Genomic DNA, 22,763 nt, shown 5'->3' on the forward strand with positions numbered 1-22,763 from the left:
ACAGTGACAAAAGGGGTTTTTTTTGGACATCTATTACTGTTGTTCTGAATGCAATGGTTTTTTTGGACACATGATTGGAATATATTTGCTTTTATGCCTTCCTTTCATACTGAGACAAATCAAACTAGCATTGGATCAAATTTGAATTTTATTCATTAAAAAAGTGATACATTACATTCCATCATCAAACAACACCATAATTCCCTATCATTCAAACTACATTACATCGTAACATAAAACAAAAGGAAATACATAATAAGAGCTACTGTCACAATCACTTTAATGAAATTAACCAGTTCATCAAGCCTGCCAATAACAGCAACAACACCATCTTGTTCAGCTCCAAATTCAGCAGCTTCAGGTCGAATTATGTCCTCTTCCTTCACCCAAGCAAAGAAATCGCAAACCCTACACTTGAAGAATAATCTTCGAGGATTCTTCGCAGTCTCTGAGATCTTCACAGCAGCGATTTTGGGGGGAACACACTGACATCGAACAAGCTTCACCCAACCTATCCTATCTTCCATGGTTATTGGTCTGAAAGAGGAGGACGAAGAACGCGAAATTGGCATGCTCATTCAATTGGGAATTTGCACAAAATTGGCAGAGAAATTGAGATTGAAAAAAGTAGGGTTCATAAAATGTGAAAATTGGGGAAAAATTGGGGAAATCGATTTAAGAGGGAAATGGGAGGGAAGTGGGTATTCACAGTTGGAGGGAATTGGGAATTAAGGGTAAATTAGTCATTAACTATATACTTAACTAGGGTTACAGTATAAATTAGTCATTAACTGAATAATTAACTAGTTAATTTTACCATTCGATTAACATAATAATTTGAGGTTTACCATAGATATTTACAAAAAATACTGTTTACCACTGAGAAAAGTAATTAGTTAAGGTTTACCATTGAGAATTTCCCAAAATAAAAAAATAAAAAAAAATCTTCAAACGGATGGAAAATGTTATAACAAACAATTTAAAACAACTGAAAATGACCTAAAGTTGATCCGTTCAAACAAATTGTTTGTTTTTTAGGGGATGAAGTGTATTGCTGTTTCAAAATACGAAGCAACCCTTTTAATTTAATTAACAAAATAGTATGAAAGAACAGAACTGAGAAGTTCAAACTTTGCATGTTGGATATCCTCCATAAAAAAGAATATCCAATATTTTTCTAAAGATTATAGTATATTTGCAAGATTTGTTAAATCATATAAGCGCTTGGTTAGCTTGATTTGCAATAACTGGTCATTGATAACCTTAGATCTCACGAATTCAATACATCATTATCAATTTTTAACAATATTAAAAATAATGAGGTTGTTCCTTACATGTTGATCTCAATTAGTGGCATCCCTACATGTGGAGTAATATGGTCTAAAAAGCCTTGCATAGTTAACTTTGGATCAATTTCATTATCTTTTCTACACACAACTTGCTACATTTTTTTTTTTTTTTTTTTTTTTTTGTAAAGTCACGGTTCATTAATTTTGAGTGTAAATTTCTATTGATATATACAAGTATGTATTATATTTAAAAAAGTCCTATTGATACGGAGTAAAGTATTCAAATTCTTATTGCTACGTAGTATAAAATAGAACATAGTCACCGCAAAATTTAATAATACAAGTATAATCCTCTTAGCTATGTTCAATTGATCGATTGCAATTAGTTAATTAATTAACTAACCCTACAGATTTGTTGTAATGTTGTCATCAAAAAGTCAAGATTAGAAGAGTTTGCTTATTATATATACTTTAGACTTTGTAGTTTGTTCTAACTAAATACTGCTAACAGCGCTATAGAATTATTGTTTATCTTTTATGTCCTGAAAATTTTAAGCTACAGGCGGTGGTATCAAGCATGGTACCACCAAAAAACGCGGAAAAAACATGTAGCTAAGTTGTAAAGAACGTACAACTATTTTGTAAAGAACATACATCTGTTTTATAAAGAACAACTAAATGTTATTTTTTTTTATTTATCTAAAGAACATCTGTAATATTAATAAAGAACATCTTGTAAAAAAAAAATACCACTAAAGAACATGATAATATTATGTAATAAACATTATTTATATATACCCACCATAATTTAAAGACGAAATTTAAAGAACATTTCGCAATAAGCAACGAACATACTATTACAAATAAAAGTACATTACACTGACAATAAAAGAACATGAAAATATGTTTTTTTCACTCTTTTTTGGTAAAAATATGTTCCTTTTACTTAAGGTATGTGTTCATTACAATTTAATAGTATGTTCTTTTCACTATAGTTTTATGTTCTTTACATTTGTATAATATGTTCTTTCAGCGAGAAATGTCTATACAGTACATGGTACAGGCGCCTGTAGGAACCATGCACTGTTTATGTCCCTCTACCGAATATGAGTTGTGCACTTTGTCGATTAATCATTAAATTATATTCGAGTCATCTCCATCATATTGAGTTATTGACCATGCTTCTTTTCAAACAAAACAAAATAAAATACACGAGAGAGTACTTTGTTTTTTCTGACCCGTAAGATAAAATTAAAACCAAGCTTATGAAATCTATTGGAGATATTCTAGATACACTAGGATATTATTGTGATATAATTTAGGAAACTTATCTTATTAGAAGATATGATAGAATATTGTAGCTTAGGGGTTTGTTACCCTATTGATATATATACATGTAATGGCCGTGAATGTGAATGAGAAGAATACAGAGAATATATTTCATATACTTTTGCCTCTGATTTAACATGGTATCAAGAGCCTAGTTAAGATCCGATTTTTTTTTTCGATCGTATAATTTCCATAATTTACGTTCGATTGTGATTTACAATCTAAAAAAAAAAACACAAATTCTTGAACGTCTGGACGATGACTGACAGCTCAGGTTCTGGTGGAGATGGGGGAAAAACCAAGGTCGATATGACCTATCACCTGGGATCGAGTGATGCTCCAGGAAGCATTATTACTCCGATACAACTTCGGGGTGATAACTATGATGAGTGGGCGAGGGCAATTCGAACCTCGTTGAAGGCTAAGCGCAATTATGGCTTCATTGATGGGTCTGTCAAGAAGCCGACTGATACTGATAAATTGGGAGATTGGGAGGCCGTTCATGCGATGTTGGTTGCTTGGATTACAAATACCTTGGATCAATCGGTGCGGTCTACCATTGGTGAGTATGATGATGCTCAGTTATTGTGGAATAACCTTAAAAACCGTTTTTGTGTTGTTAGTGGGACTCGTATATGTCAATTGAAGTTAGCTTTGGGTGAATGTAAACAAGGTGTCTCTGACACTGTGACTGCTTATTTTGGACGAATTTCCAGAATATTTGATGAACTGCATACTTATAGTACTGTACCTGCTTGCTCTTGTGGTAAGTGTACATGTAATATTGTGGCGCAAGTTGAACGATTGCATGAAGAGGACTTTGTTCACCATTTTTTAATTGGGCTTGATGATGTTTATGCCTCAATTAGGGGTCAGCTTTTGGCTCAAGAACCTTTACCATCGGTGGATAAGGCTTATCAGCAGGTTATTCAAGTCGAACGCTTGAAGGGAGGAGACACGACCATGTCTAGTTCGACGGCTCGTGAGAATGCTATGGCTTTTAAACTTCAACATGATGCAACATCAAAACCGCAACGCTCCACTGATCAATCTGATTTGTTTTGCAACAATTGCAATCGGGTGGGCCATGAAGAAGCAGGGTGTTTTCAAATTATTGGCTACCCATCGTGGTGGGATGAGCGCGGTCGTGGAGGCAGAGGACGAGGCCGTGGAGGCTCTGGAGTGCACAAAGGAGGAGGAGGGCGTGGTGGCAGTGGCTCTGCTGCTCCTGTGCGCGCGCATAAGACAAGTGGTCAAGCCACATCTCAGACCACACAAGCTGGTGGTACTACGGCAGCAGACGGGGCTGCTCTTGCGGGAGTATCTCCGGCTCAAATTCAGTAAATTCTTGATCACCTCTCATCTATGAAATCAAAGCTTCATGGTAAGGGTCAATTAGGTTGGATTGTTGACACCGGAGCATCCAACCACGTAACTTGTGACTTGTCTCTTTTGACAAACGTTTCTAATGTGCAACATTGTCCGGTAGGATTACCGGATGGGAAAAGTGCTAATGCATCTAAGATTGGCTCCGTGATTTTGCAAGGGGGTTTGAAGATTGATAATGTTCTATTTGTGCCGCAATTAAATTGCAATCTAATATCTGCTACTCAATTATGTGATGAATCGAATTGCACTCTGCGATTTACTAACAAACTTTGTGTTATACAGGACCTAACGACGAGGAAGGTGATTGGAGCGGGTGAACGAGTGGATGGACTTTATTTTTTCCGTGGTGTTCCTGAGGTGAGAGCTTTGAAGATAGATGGAGATCGATCGGCAGAGCTGTGGCATCAACGACTGGGGCACCCTTCCGGAAAAATTCTACAGCATCTTCCAGTTGTGAGTAGTTCTTATAGGAGTCTTAAATCTTGTGATGTATGCCCTCGGGCAAAACAACATAGAAGTAGTTTTCCCTTAAGCAAAAATAAAGCAAGTAGTTTGTTTGAACTCATTCATGTTGATTTGTGGGGTCCTTACAAGGTTGCGTCAACTTGTGGTTCTCATTATTTTTTAACAATAGTAGATGATTTTTCAAGAGGAGTGTGGACGTATTTATTACGTAATAAAACAGAAGTTGAATTGATGTTTCTTAATTTTGCCTCTGATTTAACAAAATCATATGTTTACACAAGGTTGTTGACAAATTAGGGGTGAAAGAGATAATAAACTGGCTTGATTTATTATTGATCATAGGTAGAATAATATTTATCATATCCCCGTCTATTTTTGGTGTAAAGAGAGCTACACGGTTTGACCTCTAAGTATAAGTACCACCTCTTAAAACTTAATCAATTAAGCTAATTGATCATCTACATGTCCCCTGTCCTTTAAACAAATAATTTTATATGTAGTTTACATATGTATATATGTAATTGTTTTTAACTAGCAATTGGCTTCTCTAAAATGGCTACTGACTTCTTGGGTATTTTCATGACTCATACCCCCTTTTTGCTTATAAAGATCACATGCATGGGTCACTACTCACTAGCTATAGGGCAACATTGTAGTCTAAGGGGTGCCTGGCTCATGGGTTGCCACCCATATAACAATAACATAATAATGTGCTTTTGAAAAACCAAATAGTCTTTGAATGAAGTAAACCTTGGGGTATATTGTTTTTGGGCCAAAGAACACAATAGCGTAATAAGATTTTCAATATGGGACTCACTAATACAAACTCATCCACAAGTACACAATATAGTTCTTGAAAATCTCAGGAATACTTTAGGGATGTCAAGTAGGATGCTAGAATTGTATGAGATATCCGAAAACTTGTTCATATGAGTTTTTATCTGATTTATATAGAAGTTTCTAGGGCATGGGTATAGATCACTTTTTGCATGAAAGTTGGTAAAGTATTCTAGAAATTATAAAGTTCGGGCTCACTTCATGGAGGCCTATAAAATAGAAACCTATCATCATTTGCACAATCATATCATCTATACACCTATATGTAACATTTACTCAAACTATAATTATATAAGCATAATTCTTGTTTTAATTGCTAAGTAATATAGCAACAATTTTGCAAATGCTTTGTCCATTTTTCATTTCTCTTTAGGACTTTAGGGATGTCAAGTAGGATGCTAGAATTGTATGAGATATCCGAAAACTTGTTCATATGAGTTTTTATCCGATTTATATAGAAGTTTCTAGGGCATGGGTATAGATCACTTTTTGCATGGAAGTTGGTAAAGTATTCTAGAAATTATAAAGTTCGGGCTCACTTCATGGAGGTCTATCAAATAGAAACCTCTCATCATTTGCACAACCATATCATCTATACACCTATATGTAACATTTACTCAAACTATAATTATATAAGCATAATTCTTGTTTTAATTGCTATGTAATATAGCAACAATTTTGCAAATGCTTTGGCCATTTTTCATTTCTCTTTAGGCATTATAGTATCATTATGACTTTAAATTTTTGGTGTATCTCAAAGAAATGCTTTCGGATGATGTAATAACAAAATAAGTAAAACTTTATAACATGTAAGGTACCATATCAAAGTTAATGTGGTCCAATTTAACAATTAAATTTTAGTGAGGAGTTCATCAATCTCTTAGAACCATAGGTAAAATACATGATTGATCATTCAATAAGGTGAATAGTTTTCCTCAATACATACTCAAAAAAATATTTCATAAAACTACTAAACCTAAGCTAACATTACCTAGCTTTGAGGCAAGGCGGCACTCATAGATAGCCCCTCTATTAGATGGTGAGAGCAGATGACACTTAGCTCTAATACCAGTTTCTTATAACGGATAAGGGAAATACAAAGAAAAGAAGCCCGAAAGCCTAGGAGCCCACAAACCAAAGTCTAAATCGAGTTCCATTGTAAAACCAATTAATAATAAAGTTGCACCCAACATAGTGTATACATTAGTTATATCCAAAATCTATCGTATTCTTTGTATATATGGGTCCTTGATTAGGTAAGATTGTGGTATTAGTTTGTTTATTTTTCATTACAATCAAATAAGGAAAATAATAGGAGAGATACAAACTAGCTGCCCTTTCTTGCTGCAGGGCAAGGATATGGGTCGCCTCTACTAATTTACATCTCTTTACTTTTTTTAATTATAATTTACTTTCTGGTGTAGGTTGAGATTTTCATCGCTTTGAGTGCTGCAATTGTAAAGACTGGAGCTTGGCCACTGTCAATAACCACTCCTTTCTCCTTAGTTACCCACCCTACCGCAACCCTCCAAAAAGATGTCTGAAATTTGAGGTGTGCTTCCATGCCCCTTCAACTATAATGGTGGCGGTCCCTTGTTTATCAGCTTATAGCATTCGAGGTCCGATTCAGCTTTGCCATGCTCCTCTTGCACACCCCCATCTTCTTATATTTATTTCCGGATCTGATGTGTCTTTCTTGAGCCCATCTTTTCTACCATAGACAAGCTAGTGATAAAATTGAGTGTGGTGTTGTTGCTATATTCTTAAAAATAACATTGTTTCGTGTGAGCCAAATGCTCCAAAGAATGCTTACAAAGCCATGATCTTATTGTATCATTTAGGAGAAGAGATAAGTGAAGAAATAGGAGATCTAATGTTTTTTTGTTAAAGACAAACGGATTAAGCCAATCAACAAATTAAATACATGGTTTTTCGATAGGATGGGTTGATGAATTAAAATTTGAAAACAGGACTATTTTGTTACATACTGACTCTTGATACGGACCATGAAAAACAGATGATTAAAGTATTGTATATAAGATGTCTATTGTTGGATTCATTGAAAAACTAATGATTTGAGTATTGGACATAAAATGTCTGTTATTGGATTCATTTCAATGTATACCTTTTATGTGTCAATATATAAGTAAAGTAGTCCGTATAAATGATGAAAAATGAAAATTTTATGTCTAAGTTGATAGGAGCTCTAGCCCCCATTTAGGACCCTTCGCTAGGGCCTGGAACAGTACTATAAATCGATACTGAACATCCCCTATACATACCTATAAAGAATTCAAACGTGTCAACAGTCAAAACCTACAGGCCAAGGGACAGTCTCAGGTAGACAACTTCTATGGTATGTAGGCCTCCCAATTCGGTCAGGAGAGAAGATACAAAAATATGATTTGGGGGGGGGGGGGGGGGGTTCTTTTTTCTCTAATTTGACTCAATGCTGATAAAAGTGTTAGTCAAACTATTGCAATTAAAGTAACAGAAGGATGCTAAGTATAAAAGCCTAAGCCTTAGATATCTTAATCTCCCAACCTCTGCTATTAACCAAACATAAAGAATTTACATTCCTAATTGATAATTAAGCTTACTATTCATAACCAAAGTATAACAAACTGATCGATCATTCATCATACTCAAATCGACAAACATTACACAAAACTAGTCAAAACAAAGTATAACACAAACAACTTTTTTTTTTTTTTTTTTTTTTTTTTTTTTTTTTTTTTTTTTTTTTTTTGACAACCAACAGCAAATAACACAAACAATTATTAGTCACTAGATTGCACTCGATTATAACTCAAGTGCTTGCTTGATTAGTCTTAACAAAAAACTGAAGCAAAGCCACCAATTTGTCATGAGAAGGGGTGTTTCCTTGTACCACAGGCAAGTTCATAAGTGCATTCACCCATGAATAAATGAGAGGATGTTTATCTTGGTCTAATACCGTCTTGCCGAGCACTTCTTCTTGAGCTTTGTACACGCCAAATATTGCTATCAGTTGGATGTCTAGAAGTCCAAGGCATTCTTGCTTGATTGAAGATGCATCTTTTGGGAAGAAATTGATCATTTCTTTCTCCATTATTGTCATGTATTCATGCAATTCACTAAGGGCCTTTTCACGTGCCTCTTCATTGCATATGAACAGATTTCTTATACTTTCCAACATCTACAAAATATCAAATGTTGATATATGATTTGTAATTTTGTAAGATCAAATTAGAATTTTTGCATAAACTGTAACACTTATTTAAATGATGTGTTATATTAAAAAAAATGGTATGATAGAAAGACTAGTAACACTAACACATACCTGGTTATGCAGGTAATTAGCCCAAAATCGAACCATAGCTCGTTCATACGGGTCATCAGGCAGAAGCCTCGGGGCATGATCTGGCCATGCCTCGTCGATGTATTCTAGTATGATGAGCGATTCAGCAAGAGGCTTACCATTGTGAACAAGAACGGGTACCTTTTTATGTACCGGGTTGTACTCGAGCAAGGCCTGACTCTTATTTTGGAGATCCTCTTCAACATACTCATAAGAGATGCCTTTAATTTTAAGGGCTAACTCCACCCTTTTTGAGAATGTACTAGCCCACATTCCATATACCTTTACTTGGCTTTCTCCCTCCATTTTAGTCCTCTTTATTTCTTAGTAAAATGTGTTTTTTCTGAGCTTAAGAATGGGAATTTTTGGGTTTTTTTTTTTTTTGGGTCAACGACCATAATCACACCTAGTATTTGATTCGGTATATATTATAGTATATCCTTTAGCTAACCATTAAATTAAACCATAAGTCATCTTCATCGTATCATGTAATCAATGACCTCATGAGCTTGATTATCCAATTTTCCTTTCCATCAAGGTAAAGTCACAACGGCACGACCTACTTTTATTTACTTGTATTTTTTTTAATTTAAAGGTAAGAATAGTTGTGTTATTGGGTTAAAACCCTACATGGGTAAACTCAACCCGAATTATTTGGCCCTAATTTTCTATTCTTTCCATGATCAAAACGCGCTTTCCATTAATCAATGCTCTCACTTTTTCTTAGTTGATTATATCTCTCACAAACTTATGTTGAAACAAATGCATAATTACAAGTTTATGACGAATAATTTAGTTAAAGTCTTATACGAAGTATATATATAAGCTACATCAACTAAATTTTCAGAACTAAATTTATTTTCACTTCCACCAATTAATGTTTTCCCTCTCTATTTCTAAGTATTTGATTAGTGGAGCTGTATAATAGCTTAAAGCCATTAAAGATGATATATGGTACTCTGTATACGATATATGAAGTATTGATGAAAACAGAAGGGACTTTTGGTCAGGTTTATTAAGTATATGAATATAATACGGAGTATAATTTTACTAGTGACAGACCTGCGGGTTAATATCATACGGAATAACCCATGTAATACAGTAATAGCATCAAAGTCAGGATGGCCGAGTTGGTCTAAGGCGCCAGTTTCAGGTACTGGTCCGAAAGGGCATGCCTGACAGTATATTGTTTCTTTTTCCAGTTCCTACAATATGATTACCATTTGCCAAAAGGCCCAAAACACACCATCAATCATCCAGGGGTAAATGTGTGTGTGTCAGAGTGTGTGCGCGGGGTGGGTGGGTGGGTGGGTGGTGGCGAGATGAAGGGGTGGGGGGGGGGGGGGGGCGGGGTGGGTGGGTTGGGGGATGGTAGTGGGGAGTGTTCTGTGTGAGAGTAATGGTTTATGTTCCTGGCTTCCTGCATTCCCCAGATTCCCCACTTCTCACTCTCCATCTACATGTTTCTTGGTTTCTTCACAATTCTACTCTCATAATCTGCAGTTAGCTCTGACAACACAAGCAATTCAGGATTCTGGGAATTCATGATTCATCAACAATTTCTATGTGCACACCTGTCACCTGGGGTTGAGTGAGCATTTCTGAATATCAGAGGGTCATGCATGAAAATAATTAGACGTGAGATGAATGTGTTCCAAAATGAGGTTGTTATAATCTGTATTACCTGCGGCCCAGCGGGCTGTGGCATATTTTCGTTATAAATTTATACTCAATTTAGAAACAGATTGATGCCTAAGATAGTCTTTGAGTCAGCTCCTGTATATTTGTTCAATTTATTCAGCAACAGCAAAAGGTCCAAAAATCCGATTTTTCTTCAACAAACAGTCGAACATCTTATTTTCAGCAGTGTGTTTTCATTCTTCATGCAGACCTACAAATAAATGAAGAATGTCAGTCTCACAACTCATGTACTTGCACAGAAACGTATAGAAGACCAAATGAACATTCGAACACTTGAATTTCCTTTAAAAAAAAAATTTTTTTAAAAAAAAAAGGTTTTTTAGCACCTGAAGATAAAGAGCCTTATTCGAAAGGAAGTCAGTTGCTGCTCAAAGTTCAAAAATTATTTTGAAACGAAACCAAATAGCTACTGAACAGATATTGATCTAGTGCACTAAATTATATGTCAAGTACATGAAAAGTTGACAACCTTCAGTGTGACAGCAGCAATTATATTATTTACAAGCACTAAACTCCCATTAAGACTATAAGACACGACACCAGAAATTTCACCAGTAACTCCCACACCTAAAATTTCTAATCCAAATGGCTTAATCTATTAACAGAAAATGATAGCATCCCTATATTTATTTTGTCAGATTCAATCATTGGGATCAAGATTACCAAAGTGCATTAAAGATGTTTAGACTGACAACCAAAGCGCATTAAACACAAAACGATCCCAGTTAAACTTGGTTAAACGTGACTACTGGGTTTAGGTCATCATGTTTAGACTGACAACAGATGAGTAGATCAATGGATGAATTAAGGCATTTTCCCATCACAGATTCACAGCCCATACAACATAAAAAATCAAGCCATACATACTTAAAGAGCTCCTACCAAAAACAAACAAAACAAAACCACACACTACAATATAACAGCATACAAACAATCTCCACTTCACAGCAACATCTGATTTTCAAATGCCTACACAATTGGTAATGGATAATTTCTTTGACTTTTATCTTAAGATATAAACAAAGCAATAAACACAGTATGAGCAGTTTTTGAGTTAATTCGTCTCATACTCTCATGTAGGATGCAGAATTGGAACTTATAGCAGTATATTATCCATTATCCCCACTTCTTTTGCCAGGAAATCAGGAATTAGGGATACAGCATAACAATTAGTTTGAGAGAAGGTAATTCAAAGCTTATGTGTAAAGGGATATGCAAATGTGCGTTCTGGTCTAATAACGCTACTTTGTACTTCATAGAGGTCTTATATAAGCGAGGATATATAAATCCAGCTGGACTAAGGGAACTTCGTAAATCTCTGGTGTGCTACTCATGCAGTTGATTACACTCTAGACTGTTTGCATGGATCAAACAGAGTAGATTGTCACCCTATAGGCCTACAAGAAGAAAGTTGCTCTGTCTGTCGTTGCAGCTGTGGTACATCAAGTATGATTATATTGAAAGGATAGAAAAGGCTTTGTGGGATTTGAAGGTTATTATGATTGACACAGTTGTAGAGGAATTAATGAATACTGTCAAGAGCAAAATCAGAGGCATCATGGAGAGAAAGGATACTGAGACTTTGCTGCATATAGAATAAAAAAAAGGTAATAGTAATAATAATAAGACTTACCAGAGTCTATGAGACTTGAAATTAACTAATATGCCATTCTCAGCTGGATGATCCCTCCGCAAGGCCACTGCGAGGGTAGGCTCAGGAGTCACGACACCGCGCCTTACCCTTGTTTATAAATAACAGAAATATTGGACTCGGTGTTATTTACCATTTTATTTAGCCAACATATTGTAAGCAAATAATCTTACCATACTCCATGCCCGGTATCTTGTCGATATGGAACTCTGATAGTAAAGCAACCCTTCATTTGGGCCAAGTAATTTTGCATGAGCATATTTATCTCTTTGAAATTAGAGTCCTTCCTTCTTTACTTTAGCGCAGCAAAAATTCTTGGAGCACACAGACTGTACCTTACACTTCTCATCTTTTACAATTGCAGTCACCACTTCCCATCTAATTTGCCACCATTAGCTACAGAAGCATCCCAATTCCCAAGAGAATTCTTTCTACAAAGTGAAAAAATCAAGTAATGCAATCGTGGTTGATATATGCATTCAAAAAATCCATGACAATCAATGCACACAAAAGAACATCATCTTATATAATCAAGCAATAGTCCAAAATTAAAGTAAAGAAGAAATTGATTCTAATACTGTCCTAACAATAGAATGTTCTCCATCTCTGACGGTGTACTAATGCAGGTCTGCTCCCTATACACATATCTTTCAGCAGCTGCAATTTACTCACCATCTCCAATCATCCAAGATTCCAGTAACCCAGTATACATAAGTAGGGAGCTAAGGAATTATAGATCCCCTGAAGTAACTTCCAAAGAAAAGACAAAAGGACCGGAAGTGATCAACCTTTGCATCCAACTATATCAGGTAGGCCCAATCAGTAAGTTTATGTCTCTGATGGCTGTAAATAATGAATTGGATCACTATATACAGCATTATTGATTACAATCTTGTACCAGATTCTTGAATATAATGTCATAGAGGTGTCCTCATGAGAACATACATTCTAAGGATCCAAATATCTTGCATTAGGACAAAATGATAACAGAATATAAAGTTGGGAAGCCAGAAGCTACGTAAATTAACAATTTTAACAATATGAAACTAGTCAGCTACCTATTGTCTCATGTAAATACCATTATTCTAAGTTTGGGCCATATACTAGTATACTGCCCTTTCAAATAGAAATCAATTTTTCTTTTATTCCTTTATGCCTCATTTCTTCAAGGCGTCATATAAGTGACTTAATATGGAAAGGTGACAAATAGACAAATCAGTATTTTTTCCCACTTAGAAAAACTGACAGGTCATTCAACCAGAGTAAAACTTCGTAAAAAAATTAGATGTTTAAAATTATATACCTCATTGATTTGGAATTGTACTAAAGTCAAGCCTTTGTATATGGTATTGGAAAAAATGGAGATAAGAATAAGAAACCAAGAAAAGGATCACCAGCTAGGTTCAACTGAAGCATTAAAGAAACCAGAACAGTGAGTCACACGAGGCTCCATCCAGGTTCCTTGCTTAACCTAGTTCCTTTCATTAGATGTCTAATGTCTTCCACTTCATCCCATTGCCCAATATCAGCACACATATTTGATAATGATACATAAGCCCCAGAATTAGATGGTTGCAATTCAATAACCTTTTTGGCTGCTAGCCTTCCAATATCAACATCGCCATGTAGTTTGCAGGCAGCCAACAATGTTCCCCAAATCAGGGCATCAGGTTTTATTGGCATGTTATGAATAAAACATTCAGCTTCCTTTAGTCTTCCAGAGCGACCAAGAATATCAACCATGCATGCATAATGACGAAGGTGAGGTTCAATCCCGTAGTCTTTGGACATAGAGCTCAGATGAGAATAACCCTCTTCCACCAAACCAGCATGACTACAAGCAGATAAAACTCCAACAAATGTCACAGCATCAGGTTCCAAGCCCTCACGTGTCATAGCTTCATAAAGTTTTAAGGCCTCCATAGGTCTTCCCTGTTGTGCATAGCTTACTATCATAGTTGTCCAGCTAATCAAGTCGGGTTTTATTATCTGGTCAAAAGCTTTACGACAATCATTGACAACTCCACATTTTGTGTACATTGTAATTAGCGAACTACCAACAGCAGCATCAGACTCCAAGCCTATTTTTAAAATGAGGGAATGCAACTGAATCCCAATGTCGGTCATTGTTAAAAGAGCATCAGACCCAAGAATAGATGAAATTGTATATGAGTCAACTTGGAGATTAGCCACAAGCATTCCATGGAGAACAGACAACGCTTCTTGAATGTCTCCGGTTTGGGCATAACCTGAAACTAAAACAGAGCACATAACTTGATCTTTTTGAGGAAACATGTCAAACACCCTCCTTGCTAAATCTTGAGCGCCACATTTTGAATACATATTTACAAGTGCGCCTCCAATGAAGCTCTCTCTGCTAAGCCCTGCACGGAAAACATAGCCATGAACTTCCTTACCAAATAAAGGAGTAACAAGGGAGGAGCAAGCAGTCAGAACTCCCACGAAAGTCACTTGATCTAGCTTGCTCCCTGCTAACAGCATCTCTCTGAACAACTGGATGGCTTTATGAGGATATCCATGCTCAGCAAAACCAGAAATCATTGAAGCCCATGAAACGATGTCTCTATCAGGAAGCTGTAGGAAAACTTCATAAGAATCAAGCAAACGACCACATTTTGAGTACATGGTAAAGAGTGAGCTACCTACGCAAAGATCAAATATCAATCCGGTTTTAAGCAAATAGGAATGAATCTGCCTCCCTGTGTATAGACAGTCTATGATGGTCAAAATACTACCAAGGGCAAAGCTGTCTGGTTTAGAACCATTCAGCAACATTCTGCAAAATAAGTTTATTGCTTCCTCGAATTTCTTATTTTGAACAAAAGAAGCTATCATAACATTCCACAAACATTCATCATCATAGTTATCCTGCTCTAGATACAGCAATTCAGATAAATGTATTTCTCCAGCTTTGGAATATGTATTAATCATAGAAGCAATCACAGCTGAATCAGAAGACAAACCAGATTTAATTATCCATGAGTGCATTTGCATAGCTACATCCACCATGTATGACTTGGCACATGCACTGAGTATGCTAGTGATGGTATACTTGTTCACCTCAACACCAACTTTTCTCATTTCCCCAAATAACTTAATAGCAGAAACAACATCACCTTTCTGCACATAACCAGAAATCATAGCTGTCCACGAGACTACATTTTGAACAGGCATTTCGAAGAAGTTTTTAATAGCCTCGTCCATAAGTCCACATTTTGAATATAAATCACTAATGCCAGTTCCTACAAACACGTCTTGCCCTACACCATGTTTAATCACCAAAGCATGAATCTTCTTCCCCATATCATCATTTCCAAGTGCAATACAAGCACCTAAAGCACCAGAGAATGTAATACTATTAGGAATTACAGCAAACCGACGCATTCGATGAAAGAGCTCTACGGCCCTTCCATGATCCCCACTTTTCACAGCCCCATTTATCATGTTATTCCAACAAACCACATTCTGTTCATAAGGCCAATCATCAAACAACCGAAGTGCATCATCAAAACGACTATTTTTCGAAAAGAGTTCAATCATTCCAGAACGAACATACCCATTAGAAAAATACCCATCTTTCAGAGTCAATGCATAAACCAATTTACCATACAACAAAGACCCTGAGCCACTACAAGCAGAAATAACACTCCCATAAGTATACTCATTGCTCCCATTACCCATCCACCTCATACGACAGAAATATCTCCAAGCAGAATCATACAACAAATTATTATTACAACCCGAAATCATAACATTCCAAGAAATATAATTTGGGTTAGGCATTTCATCAAACAGTTGGACTGCATCATCAATAGCAGAGAGTTTCATATACCAATTAAGCAAAGAATTTGAAAGAAACATATCTGAATGAAAAAAAGTTGATTTTATTAAATGGGTATGTAAAATTCTTACATCCCAGATTGTATTCATCTTTGATTTGCCCCATAAAGCAAAAATCTGATAAGGGTCGATATGATTTCTGGGAAAAACATCAAAATTTGCAGAAAAATTTGATGGGTTTTCAAATGCAGCAACAGAGGTGATGAATTTGCCAGAAAAAATTCGTCTTTTGGGTTTTTTCGAAATTTGATGAAGGAGGGAATTCATGGTTGAAGCAACCTGCAATCTGCATAGTAGGCAGTTCATAATTTCAACTCTTCATAATCAAATAAACTTGATTTTTGTATTCTTAGGTTAAGTTAATATATTTCGATTAAAAGGGCATTAAAGTCAGGATGGCCGAGTTGGTCTAAGGCGCCAGTTTCAGGTACTGGTCCGAAAGGGCATGGGTTCGAATCCCATTCCTGACATTAAAATTAATAATTATTTTTTTTAGAAATTTTAGAGAGAATATTAGGGAGAAATATTGTACTACGTATATTATTCTTATTATTCTCTACCCAAACTTCGATAGGGAGTAAATCTATATATATACGCGATGCTAGATGAATGAAACGTCAAACGTCTAGCTAGACAGCTAGTTACATGAAAAGAATATAGAATGTGGAAAGACTTAGTAATACAAAAATGTTTGGACATTTATCTAATCCTTCACATCCTAGAACGGACATCCACACGCTATTAAATGTTATTACATAACAGAAAGGGTTATGTAGCCATGTAGGGCATTTTACAATTTAAACACCAATACCTTACACCTCAATCATTTTCTCCTTCGATTACTTATCATTTACATAATAGAGATATTTTTTAGATCAGAGTATTGTCTAAATAAAGACCAAGTATTGTTTCACCGTAAAAGGTGCACGTAATATCTAAATTTTCAAATCAACTCTACACATAGTAGGATGTAATTTAAATTCTCTTAAAGTTTGAAAGGGCAACCTCAAACTATAGGAAGCTCACAACAAATTAAACATTTTTTTTTAACGGCACTACAAATTAAACATAATTACAAGATAAATCACAATAATTGCAAGATATTAGCTTGTCTTTGACCACAAAAATGATGTACCTCTTCTCACTTAATCCGACCTCTCCATTATAAGTTTTCCACCTTCGAATGTACACGAAGTATATAGCATCATGGAATGGACACCAACAACACGTATGATTGATAAAATCCTTACTTGAAGTTTCAAAATCCACTCGATTCCTCAATTTTCTAGTCAAATGTACCAACACCAATTGCATCGAATTACCTTCTAACAATTCAACACCCGAAAATACTCCTTTTGTTTGGAATCAATAGGCCAAGTAAGTATAACCTTACCTCTATTTTTTAGTGTTTAGAGAGCCTCAAGTGCGGGGGTGAGAATCGATTTCAAGATCTCCTAATCTTACCTCTATGATCATTCGTGTATTCCGTTTGTTACAACAAACAACAATCAATTTTTTCCAATGGATCATCGACATTAAACACTCATTTTGGTTTATCATATACTACTTGTAAATCCTCCTTTGGCTCTTGTTGCACTACTAAAACCGAGAACCCGAAATCCGGTGTAGCTAATAAGTCACCAAGAATCCCTAACTCCGGATATTCACAAAACCCATCAAAAGAAAGTCCATATAATGGTGCACATTCAAAGTCATGGTGTCTTCCTACCACAACTAAATCAATAACACCATTCATTGATAGCAAAACATTAGTAGTGTCGGCGCCATCATTAACAATCATCTCCTTCAATTTCATTAGTCTCTCATTCTCCGTTCTACCGGAAGCTTGGAAGTTCTTTATCATCTCATGATTTAAGGTGTTATACTTATCTTGTTTCGGAGATTTTAACCAAAGGACAACCACCTTAACATTTGGATGATTACCTAATAGTCTAGTAAACGCGAGAGCTTCCAAGTCATCTACCCCTCCTATGAAGATAATAGCTACTTGATATATAGTTGCATCGATTATACCTAAGTGAGGATCGGCCCTATCTAGCAACAAGGCAACCGAGCATGGTGCCTTTTCGAGCACCATCTTATTAACTTCCCTTATAGATAACGAAGAGTCTTCGATTATTTTCCCTACCTTAGTCCATTGTACTTGCAAGTGAAATGGTAAAATTAGTAGGCTTGCATCTTTCTCATAAGCAAGGCTACATATATCATTATGCATGGTTTCATAGGTTGAAATGGATATGTAGTGCTTTAGGCGTGTGTAGCCTTTAGACTCACGTTCGAGGTTTAAGAAAGATTCAACTATACGATTTGAAAATGCAATCTTTGAACGGAACATAGGCAATGACTTGACATGATCCAAAGGTGCCATGATAGGCATGGTGCAACGGCCGGTTAGTGGCATGAGTTGGAGCAAAATCACGGGGATTGGCCTTGTTCGTGTAGGATGAAACGCCTCGATGAGACGTATAATTCCAGGTAAATTATCTTCCTTGTAAACACATGTTAATGTTTGGAATGTATTGTTGTTGGTTGAATCTGTCACACTTGGTCTAAAAATTGATGTGTATTGACTTAATGGTTCGTAGAAATGTCTAACTAGTGGCAATAATGCTCCAGTTAAGACCAAAAAGTGAGACATTGCTAATGTGTACTCTTCAACGTTCAACCACTGCAAAAATCAAATGAAATGTGTTGGCAAATCTATGATCGATCTAAAACAATTAAACATACTAAAATAAACATTTGAGCCTAATATGTTAACTATATTTTCGCTTATCTCATGTCTAATAAAGTTTAGATAAATTCAGTTAAGTTCAAATTATTCCAGTCAGAAAAAATAAGTTAAGATGTAAAGAACATGATATCATCACGGCAAATGAAAGAGAAATTAGAGATGGATTACGTACGCCTTTGTCTCTCATAATTCCAATTGCAGCTACATCCAATAACCCTTTAGAAGATATGATGAGAGAAAGGGCCAAAGCGTTCCAAAAAGGTACACCATATAGCCTTGAAGTAAAGATAGTCCCAAAAAACTTGCCAATATAACCAACAATCAACAAAAATTCTAACTCATAAGTTCTTTTGGTAAAGGAGAAAAAATCTGTTTTAAGCCCTTGCATTGCACAATACAAAGGGAAAAAAACACAAGAAGTAATAGCTTCCAATTTTGCTGAGAAAACCGACGACAAAGGGTGTTCCGGTAAGGTTAAAGAAAACAAAAAAACCGGTAGCAATTCATCGAGCACTTCACCAATCCAAGCTACCATAAGAACAATCAATAAAATGTACATGAAGTGGGAGTTCCTCATATTCCTTCCTTCGGGTGTTTGACTTATAATGTACAAAACAATTGGCCTAAAACCCAAGAATACTAGAATATAGTATCCTAGAGTGATGAACGCCTTCCTCGTTTCAAGTTTAGATCCATTGAAAAAAGGCGGTACAATAAAAGTCATGACCAAGTTTGTAACCATTAGGACAAGGTCCGGGATCAAGGCTATCGATGAAGCCATACGACCGATATCAGAGTTGCTTATGCCAAGGTCGTTTAGGTTGTGACATGTGACCATGAAGAAGGTTTGTGCATTAAGAGCTACCAAAATGAGGAGGCTTATGGAAGGTTTTTCGAGTAGTCGAATGGCTTTGAACTCGTTTGTTGCAAGGATTGCAAGAGCACTGAATACATAAGCAAGTGCTAAGCCAGATAAACTTATGATTATAGATTTCAATTGTAATCTCCTTATAATCACACTCATGTTTGTTTCTAGTCCCACCATGAATAATTGTAATACGAAGCCTACCGATGACATTGTTTGTAGTACGTATAAAACCGTTGGTGGTAGCAATTTGTGGTACTCGAATAATCGATTCGAAAATAATAGTCCCATTACAAGCACGCCACCCTGCCATAAACATAATTTAGAATTAATATCCGCTTATACTTGAATAATTCATCAATTTAAATCAAGAATTAATATAGAAAATGTTTCTAATATATATCTTCCAATCAAATTACGCGCTAAATTTTAAACAATTGAATGTTTTGTGTCATCATCAACATTAACATTATATTTTTCCAACAAATATATGTAAACCATTATTTTTTTAGCTACATTAATAACCACATACCAAACATGCTAAGACGTTATAATTTGCAAAATTCAATATGAAGAGTGTACTTTGTGAAATTCAAAATTGATCAGATTAAGATTTTGCACATTCAAATCTTAAATAACTTGCAATTTTTTTCTTTTTCCTCGTCCGTTGTCACCTAAATTTAAATCAATATTTAAGGTGACAAAATGCCCAATAATCTACAAACAACATTTAGAACCTTTTAAATTTAAATCATTCAATTCATTTGATGATTATACACCACCAAATTCTTATATGAGACGGCTTTGTGTTGAGACCGCTTAAAGTCGCTATTTCAAAATAAAAGTCACCCATGTCTTACCTACGACCTGATCATGCAAGCCAATCTACCATTATATACATAGTATACATACCATTAAAAGAGGATTAGGAGGCAAATTAAAACAACATACATAGAAGAAGGCAACAATAAAATTATCATCAATATATTGAGATATCATCAACATATACATAAAAATAAAAGTAAATAAGAAAGCTATAATAGAAGAAGGTCGAATTTGAAAACGAAAACATACAATCATTTGAGACGTTAATGGCGTTTGAAGAGGCTTAAGCAAGCACCAAGTGAAGGTAGTTACACCCAAGATTATAGAAAGATTACACAATATAGTCGATGCATACGTATCTCTAAGATATAATTCATTTTCCCAAAATCCTTTGTAAACTTTATGTGGTTCAAGTTGTTCGCATAAAATTGTTGTGTCATTCCATGTACCTTGACTCCACCATTGTTCTGTACTCTCAGCCATAATTGTGAATTACATTAATTTTTGCAAAATTCTAACGCCAAGTTTCTCTTCCAATTTCAAATTGAACTTAGGCATGTATTGAATAGGTTTTTTTTTTTTTTTTTGGTAGGAGAAAATAAGAGAAAATGTTTAAGAAATTCAGCAGCCAAGAAATATATTTTTTGAGGTTACAAAAAAGAAATGGTTTTGCTTAAAGAAAAATGATTAAATTGCCAAACTTGGGACATACTATTAGGCATTTATATATATGATGGTTAGTACGAGATCTTTGTGAAAATAATAGCCGTCCAAGTTTTCTAAAGAAAGAAAATAATTTATGCTCGATCATGTGCCATAATTGGGTTAGGAATTTAAACATAAAATTAAAAATTAAATAAATGAAACTAAAAATTGGATGAATAAAAAAAATGTTGATGATATTATTTATACCAAATAAAATTAAGAAATATACTTTATAATTTGAGAAATATACATTAATCACGGACTACATAATCATTAAAATATTGAGGTAGTCATTTTCAATCGACCACTATAGATGTTTCAACTTGTTACATGTCTTTACTGATATCTTCCATCAATTTCCATATCCCAAAATAATATGTTCCAAAGTTGCATGGTTTTAAAGACATACATTTGCCTGTTAGTTATGCATTAATAAAATTTTATAACAAAATTGAAATTTGTAGATGTATATTTGTTGTGGTAAAAGCCAATTTTTTAAAATTTTTGTGGTGTTAAAATAAAAGGTTTTTTTTTTTTTTTTTTTTTTTTTTTGTGGTGTTAAAAACCATTTTTTCATTTTTTTGTGGCGTTAAAATTCAAAATTTCCTTTATATATATATATATATATATATATATATATATATATATATATATATATATATATATTAAAACACAAAGGTTACGTTGTAATCTTACCGGATTCCTATTATTCCTTAATAATTTTAGGAACTAGAGATGAGATTGCATGGAGTTTAGAGCACTTACAATGGGTGACTCAAGACCCTCCCCAAAATACTCTCTAACATCGAACAAAATCATATTAAGGTACTAACTAGAGATGAGATTGCATGGAGTTTAGAGCACTTACAATGGGTGACTCAAGACCCTCCCCAAAATACTCTCTCTCTCTCTCTCTCTCTCTCTCTCTCTCTCATTTTGAGTTAGCTCGCCATTGTGAAAGGTGACTCATGGGGTGAGGCCCCATCCTATTTTAAGTCACTGATGGCCTCGACGCACGAGCCTAGTGACAAACAAGAATATAACAAGTGGCAAATTTTTACATTTTCATTTAATTTTTGCCCAAATTTACATATATAAAACAATTTTTTTAAATTATAGTGAGCTAGCTCACCATTGTGAGAAAAATAAATGAGTGATTCATAAATCATAACAGTGGCTCAAGTTAGTGGAATATGATGTGGAAGAGTTAAAATTGAAGAGAGAATCGTAAGATACTCTATCAATGTGAATGCTCTTAGGTTTGATAAATTAAGATGTTAGTGGGGTAAATAATTTATTATTTTATTGAAAAGTAAAGTGGTGTGAGAGAAAGTGAGACCACTAGATGAGAGAGAAATAATAAAGTAAGAAAAAGTAGGGACATTTGGTGGGTAAAAATATACTATTAACCTGTAAGAGATTTTCAAAAATGAAACTTTAACTTATTAAAAAATAGGCCAAAATAGTAACTCTAACTTATAAAAAAAATATGGAGGGATTATATATGTATTTTTTTTTAATGGGATTATATATGTATTTATGTATGTTTTATGTAATTATTTTTATATTATCTATTAAATTGGAAAAACATTTTGACCCTACCTAATAAGAACCCTTTCCATTAAAAGTCGTTCATCTCACAAAAGATAAAAGATAAAAAATAAAATAAAATAAAATAAAAATAAAAAACTCATTTAAGCTTGGCTCTGACCTTAACCCTGTTATCAAATTATCATTGGGTTATCCTACCC

At 34.9% G+C, this 22,763-nt stretch overlaps 2 protein-coding genes, 1 long non-coding RNA gene, 1 other non-coding gene and 2 pseudogenes across 4 annotated transcripts; 2 read left to right on the top strand and 4 right to left on the bottom strand.

Annotated features, from left to right (window-relative positions):
- The first annotated feature begins 2,876 nt into the window (after positions 1-2,876).
- LOC145597108 (uncharacterized) lies at positions 2,877-3,962 on the top strand. Its single transcript, XM_081653278.1, has one exon. It carries the CDS (start codon positions 2,877-2,879, stop codon positions 3,960-3,962), a length of 1,086 nt encoding a protein of 361 aa, XP_081509404.1.
- A 4,156-nt stretch (positions 3,963-8,118) lies between these two features.
- On the bottom strand, positions 8,119-8,962 carry LOC145598940 (glutathione S-transferase U10 pseudogene; annotated as a pseudogene).
- A 1,153-nt stretch (positions 8,963-10,115) lies between these two features.
- LOC145598589 (uncharacterized) lies at positions 10,116-12,089 on the bottom strand. The gene is made up of 3 exons (XR_014103584.1): positions 11,984-12,089; positions 10,334-10,540; positions 10,116-10,230 (listed from the first exon to the last, which is right to left on the bottom strand). It is a non-coding gene; the product is annotated as an uncharacterized LOC145598589 (long non-coding RNA).
- Positions 12,090-13,329: 1,240 nt separating this feature from the next.
- On the bottom strand, positions 13,330-16,129 carry LOC145599378 (pentatricopeptide repeat-containing protein At1g74600, chloroplastic pseudogene; annotated as a pseudogene).
- A 122-nt stretch (positions 16,130-16,251) lies between these two features.
- On the top strand, positions 16,252-16,332 carry TRNAL-CAG (transfer RNA leucine (anticodon CAG)). The gene has a single exon. It is a non-coding gene; the product is annotated as a tRNA-Leu (tRNA).
- A 1,073-nt stretch (positions 16,333-17,405) lies between these two features.
- LOC145597109 (cation/H(+) antiporter 14-like) lies at positions 17,406-20,790 on the bottom strand. Its single transcript, XM_081653279.1, has 3 exons — positions 20,557-20,790; positions 18,790-19,788; positions 17,406-18,551 (listed from the first exon to the last, which is right to left on the bottom strand). The coding sequence occupies exons 1-3, from the start codon at positions 20,788-20,790 to the stop codon at positions 17,406-17,408; spliced, it is 2,379 nt and encodes a 792-aa protein (XP_081509405.1).
- Positions 20,791-22,763: the final 1,973 nt, after the last annotated feature.

The sequence above is a fragment of the Chenopodium album genome, chromosome 20, assembly GCF_948465745.1.
Source record: "Chenopodium album chromosome 20, dcCheAlbu1.1, whole genome shotgun sequence".
In the NCBI taxonomy this organism is placed as follows: Eukaryota; Viridiplantae; Streptophyta; class Magnoliopsida; order Caryophyllales; family Amaranthaceae; genus Chenopodium; species Chenopodium album.

What these genes read in the sequence shown, in the direction of transcription:
- LOC145597108 (XM_081653278.1), top strand. Translation starts at nt 2,877, where the DNA reads ATGACTGACAGCTCAGGTTCTGGTGGAGATGGGGGAAAAACCAAGGTC.
- LOC145597109 (XM_081653279.1), bottom strand. Translation starts at nt 20,790, where the DNA reads ATGGCTGAGAGTACAGAACAATGGTGGAGTCAAGGTACATGGAATGAC. An exon ending in CATTAACGTCTCAAATGATT is followed by an intron (nt 19,789 to 20,556) that starts GTATGTTTTCGT and finishes TGTTTATGGCAG; the next exon opens with GGTGGCGTGCTTGTAATGGG. An exon ending in GAATTATGAGAGACAAAGGC is followed by an intron (nt 18,552 to 18,789) that starts GTACGTAATCCA and finishes TGATTTTTGCAG; the next exon opens with TGGTTGAACGTTGAAGAGTA.